This window comes from Fundulus heteroclitus, chromosome 19 (genome assembly GCF_011125445.2).
Source record: "Fundulus heteroclitus isolate FHET01 chromosome 19, MU-UCD_Fhet_4.1, whole genome shotgun sequence".
Classification (NCBI taxonomy): Eukaryota; Metazoa; Chordata; class Actinopteri; order Cyprinodontiformes; family Fundulidae; genus Fundulus; species Fundulus heteroclitus.
In genome coordinates, this window is record NC_046379.1 from 6,378,478 (window position 1) to 6,384,542 (window position 6,065).

General features: G+C 40.7%; 1 protein-coding gene across 3 annotated transcripts in view; it reads left to right on the forward strand.

The window, feature by feature from the left end:
* Positions 1 to 6,065, forward strand: part of bahd1 (bromo adjacent homology domain containing 1) — a 65,202-nt gene that overhangs the window by 45,423 nt on the left and 13,714 nt on the right. Inside the window, exons 3-5 of one of the 3 annotated variants that reach the window (XM_012864590.3) lie at positions 524 to 921; positions 2,976 to 3,135; positions 3,229 to 3,308. The exons of the other annotated variants lie outside the window; for them this stretch is intronic. Of the exons in view, the coding sequence (XP_012720044.2) occupies positions 524 to 921; positions 2,976 to 3,135; positions 3,229 to 3,308 (638 nt within the window). The remainder of the gene's footprint in view (positions 1 to 523; positions 922 to 2,975; positions 3,136 to 3,228; positions 3,309 to 6,065) is intronic. 3 annotated transcript variants of the gene reach the window in all.

Genomic DNA, 6,065 nt, shown 5'->3' on the forward strand with positions numbered 1-6,065 from the left:
CATTTTAACAGAGGATGGCAAAACACCAGCAGAGATTTTGAAGGAACGGGAAGGAATAATTTAATATGCTAATTATTTGATCTATTTTGTATTTTTTTTATTCAATCTTCAATAATGTTTTGTATTATATTGATTTTTAAGCTTATCTAAATCTGATTAAAAACATTTTTGTTATTATTTTATGAAATCAATTGCACTTACCAAGCAGCTAAAATCTCTAAAGCTGGCAGATGATATTTGATCGTCTGTAATAATAACTTTCCTAGAAGGCCCTGCAATAGGAATATTATACCAGTACCAATAAAGCCGTGGTTATATTAGAGTAAGTCTAATTAGTTGCAGGCTATATTTCACCTTACTTCAGGGTGATGTTTATTTATGCTGCTACACGCTGCCCTTTCTGTCATCTCTCTATATATATGTGTCTGTTGATATTAAAGTCAGTTCATTATAGCGGCTGCTCTGTTGAAATCTGTGAACACATCCCACTTTAAACGTCTCACCTTTTCTGCTCCTTTCACAGAAGAATACTCATCAAGCCTCAGTGATCACCACAGTCCGTCCTCCATCCCTATCTGTCCCAGCCCCCGAGTACTCACTGGCTGCCCCATTCCCACTGTGCCTCCAGCCGGCCAATCAGTGCCCCACGTTCAGACTCCGCTATCCGACCCCAGCCAACCCCAGCCCCCGCTGCAGGTGGCCAAGGAGTGTCCACAGAGTGCCAAGCCGCCCAGCGGCTCGAGGTCTGGAGCCCGCGGGGGTCTGGCCGTCTCCCCTCTGAACCGGGACAAGAAGCAGAGGCTCGGCTCTGTCGCCGTCGGGGGGCAAACGGTTCCCAAGCAGCCGAAGAACAGCCGGCAAAAATCCACAAACGGCTGGAGGTCGCTGGGCTTGCCCTTTGAGAAGGAGGTTTTTGTCGTTGTAAGTAGAGAAAGTCGAGCTGAAAGTCTTTAGGGCACCCGCTAGGCCAGGGGTGTCCAAAGTGTGGCTCGGGGGCCATTTGTGGCCCTCTGAATGATTTTGGGCGGCCCTTAATCCCAGTTCAAGAGTGGCTTAAATTTGGTTTTGCCAGTTCAGATGGTTGACTTTTAAAAAGTTGGGCAATTTTCACTGATACGAGGCATTTAAAAAAAAAAAAAGCACAAATTAAAATCTTCTTAAAAGGGAAAATATAAGGTGCAGCAACATTTTTTTTTAATCCTTTATCATCCATATTTTTTGCTTTTAATTTAAGTCAATAGTAAATAAGATAACAACGTTTTACCAAAAGGCAGACTCAGATGCACCCATTTATTTAACTTTGTAAAATAATAAGTAAGCCCAAACTAATCCACTTCTTGTTGCTGAAAAGACACAAAAAAGAAAACAGAAAAACACGATTAACCCAAATAGTTGGACATTGTTTGCTGGGTAAACCTGTGATAGTATTTTTATGCTTCATATACAAAATAATTCACAGATTCCTTTTGTACAGAAATCAGACTAATTTGCTTGTTTCATTCAAGTATTTGTGTGTTTAGTTTATTGTTGAGCAGGTAAAAATGGAAAAAAAAGAAGGTTTTTGCCATTCTAATTAAAAAAAGGTTTAATTTTGTGGCCCCTGAGTACTTTCTACGGGACATTATTGGCCCCCATGGCAAAAAGTTTGGACACCCCTGCGCTAGGCAATATATTTAATAGACCCCAAATTATTCATACCGCCTTGCAAATTTAGGTTTAAAGTTGTTTTCAGACGTTTTTCTGATAGGATAAACAAACATGAGAAAATATACATTTTTAACCTTATATGAAAAGAATTGCAATTAAAAAATTATTTGTGACTGTTGCAATAATCAGTGGAAAAACCTTGATTGTCATTATATTAATGAAACTCTTGGGGACCAACAAATAGATGACATCTTTCCAGGTTCACTATTGTTTTAAACTTAACTCTTTAAGGGGGATGAATAATTTTGGCTTTATCAATCAGTGTTTTGACAAATTAGTTGGAAGGAGGCATTTCTTCCTGATCACAATTTATAGAAGGAATGAGGGTAACCCCACCCCCCCCCCCCCCCCCATTTTTATCTAAGATATTGTTTATTTCAGTCAAGGAAATTAATAATATACAATGAAGGACTAGATTTCTTGGTAGTTACCCCAAGGTGTATTTCCCATGGATTCCCAAGATTTCTGAACAATATTTCCTAAGCTGATTAAAGGCTTTTCTGTAAACGCTACACTGTTGTCTGATACTGATCTTATGAATACCAGAAGTACTAATTTAATTATTAAAGTATTGGTTCATGGGTCAGCACTCTCTTGCTACCATGTTTTTATTATTTAGTTTATAAGCGCATGCGTTTATTAGATTTCAGTTGAACTGAATATGTGTCGTATTAAATGTTGGAAACATTCAGAAGTGAATAATCTGGAAGTTTGTGGGGTTTTATTTGTTTTTTTGTTTCATTGCGGCAATCATTATTTTACGGTTAGAGCAACCAGGAAAGTTTTACTGGATTTGTAAACGAAAAGAGAAGAACTTTAAACATGTCATAACAGACAATATCCAAAAAAAAAAAATACCCAAACTTTGACCCGACCTTCAACAGCACAGCAAGGTCTTAAAAACATCTTTGTTCTTAAGGCCCAGGGACACCATCAGCACACATTTGAACCAGATCTAAATTGTGGGGAAATCTGAAAGTCCAGCAGCAGGGCTGGTTTTTAAAGGGAATTAAAAGATGGCTGGATGTGTGTGAACGGTCAAATATGTTTTGCACTCTTGACAGCCATGATGGTTGCTTTAAATAAAGCAGGTCTTGTTATACTTGATTTTTTATTTAAGAGTTGATGAGACTCCACATTTGCTTAATTTTAGCTTTAGGGTTTAGTCAGAGAGAATATTGAGGCTGAAAAGTCATAGATGTGCAGCTTCAACTCCAAACCCCCTCAGAGTTTGCATTTATGGGCACATTTTGCCACCTGTGCTTCAGGGGGAGGAAAGTCCGGTTCTGAGGAAGTGTTTTGAGGGAATCCGCAGGGACGGGGACGTGATTCGTGTCAGAGACACCGTTCTGCTGAAGTCTGGGCCCCGAAAGAAGTCTCTGCCTTACGTGGCCAAGGTGTCTGCCCTGTGGGAGGAGCCAGAGTCAGGTACGTCACCATTGTGCAGATAAAGGAAGCTGAACTGATGCTGTGATAAGGGTTGAACTGAACTGCGTGGACGTGCATTTTTTTCCCCTTCAGGAGAGCTGATGATGAGTTTGTTTTGGTATTACCGCCCAGAACACACGCAGGGAGGGCGCAACCCCACCATGCATTGTGAGGTAAGAAGCCGCCATGTTTACTTACCTTTCACAATTACAATAAATAAGATTTTACAGCTTCCAAGTGTGATTGTGCAGTAAAGCCACCTGATATTGAGGTCTGGTCAACTCTGCTTGGAAGCATGAGAATGTGAACCTTAAGCCTATATTTGGCCTTCAAAACCCTCCACTCTTATTGTCCACTCCTGGTTAAGATGTGTAAAACACTTTAATATACATTTACCTTTATTATAATCTTACACTGAAGGATTGAACAAAATTCTGCCTTTAAATTTGGTGGCTAAACAACCTTTTAACAAATTTGCAAAGTGTAGTGTTATGTAGCGTAGCGATGTAGTGTTACTATCAAAGAGCACTGGTAAGAAAGATTGAAACATAAATTTATTAAAACTTGTGCACAAGGAAAACAAAGTCAGTTCACAGAAAGCATCAAAGGGTTTGCTCCTCATAATAGAGGTGTCACTTTATCTCTTATTGGTTTCCAGGGGAGAGGTTGTGATAAAAAGTCGTTAATCTGAAAAAAGTAACAACTACAGCAGCAGCAGCATCATTGCTGCTGCTGGGTTTTGTCAAACGAAACGGGAGGAAAACGATTTCCAAGTTCAGTTTAATGAATGCTGCAGCCATATGCTTTTGAATGAATGTGTCAAACATGTAATGCAAAGGATAATATTTACATAACAGGTGGTAACTTAATGTTATGCGTCCTAACTCTATCACAGGGTTTACCATAACATAATCTAGCATAGCAAGGCTTAGTTTAGCTCAGTGGATTTAAACTCCAGTCCTCACAGGCCGGTGTCCCACAGTTTTTACATGCGTCTCTGCTTCATCAAACCTCACTCAATTATTAGCTCATTAGCAGAGCTCTGTAGAAGTGAACTGACTGCAAGTGAAGCAGTTAAAAAAAACTTTCCAATTCAATTTCACTTATATAGCGTCAACTCATGATTCATGTCATCTCAAGAGTCTTTACAAAGTCAAATTAATTCAGATTATACAGACTGGTCAGAAAGTTTCCTCTCTAAGGAAACCCAGCAGGGTTGCATCAAGTCTCTCCAAGCAGCATTCACTCCTCCTGAAAGAGTGTAGAGCCACAGTGGTCAGTCGTCTGCATTGTTGATGGCTTTGCAGCAATCCATCATACTGAGCATGCATGAAGCGACAGTGGAGAGGAAAACTCCCCTTTAACAGGGAGGAGAGCCTCCATCAGAACCAGAACCAGGCTCAGTGTGAACGCTCGTCTGCCGTTCACAATCGATTGAGACCACTAGGATAGCATGACACCATGTAGCTTAGCATAAGTAGGTTAATGTTGGATAGCAAACATGGAAGGGTGTAGCATGTGGTAACATCTGTTAGCTTAGCATACATAATAACATAATAGTGCAGGTCAAGGAAATTAAATGATGTAGGTTGGGTATAAGCTACATAGTGCACTGTAATGTTTGTGAGGTATAGTATAAAATAAGGTAGCGCTGTGTAGGTTAAAGCATATTGTAACATTGTGTTACGATATGTAACGAAAAAACCATGTCCTTAATCGCACTTTTTTGCTTTACTTTTTCCACCCAATTTGTGCCGTTCACTTCAGCCTAATAATGTCTTTTCCATCGCGGACTGTTAATCCGCTCCTGAAATTGCCTTTACGTAGAGATCATATATTAAATCACTAGTTTCCAATGTCTCCTACGCGTTCGTGTGTGACGCCCCTTTAGAATTGGATTTTTTTTTTTTTCCCCAGTTACATTTTTTTCTATATTAACGGCTTTAATTTTTATAAAATCTTCAGTGTGAAATTATGTTGCTAATTAGCCGCAGCAATAAATTTATTTGAAGGCTTTTTAACCAATCTATACAGGAGTGGCCAATAAATGTGGCCAACACTGTCCGCAAAATTCAAGATTTCTGTAAACACAGAAGCAAACACTTCTGCGGCATTCACTGAGGAAGAGTGTTTTGATTCGGAGCAAACCGTTTCTCAGCTGAGCTCACGGACATGTCACTGCATCTGTGTGAGAGCAGTAACAAGGCTTTGCCTCAGAAGAAGATGAGAAGCAAATTTGTTCTGGGGATATATCTGGCAGATGAGACAAATGTGCGAAACGCTGCGGTTAAAAGGGAACAACCGGGCTTTTTTTCTTTGGTTCTAATTGAGCGTCTTTCTGCCAGAATGAGATCTTTGCATCCCGTCACCAGGATGGTCAACAGTGTGTGGCCTGTATTGAAGACAAATGCTATGTCCTAACGTTGGCACAGTATTGTCGGTAAGAAAGGCAACTTTGTGTTTTGTTATATTTCTGTATTCATGCTGCTGCTCACAAATGATGGTAATTTTTAACATCTGTTCCACGCGTTTTAAAGAAAAAAAAACGTGTTGTGTTTCTGCCTTGGTGTGCGCAGATTTGTGCCTTGGTAAAGCGCCGCAGGGAGGGTGTACACGACAGCGCCGTCTCAGTGGTGTCCCCCCGTTCTAAAGCAACGCAATCCCACCCACCACTGGTGTCCGACGACGTCGACCCAGAGCTGGTGTTGTTTCTGTCGACACGTCTACGACTTCCGCTACGGAAGCTCCTGAAGAACCTCAGTAGTGCTCATCTCTCTCTGCTGCATAGGGGCAGATCGCGTAACCTTTCGTCTAACTCATGAGTTTATTCTCGGGCCTCGTAAGAAGAATGTGATCAGCTCTGAACGTTCGTGTTCAACACCATGATTGTCGTGCATCAGATTATGTGGCGGCGTGAGTGGCCTGTGGTG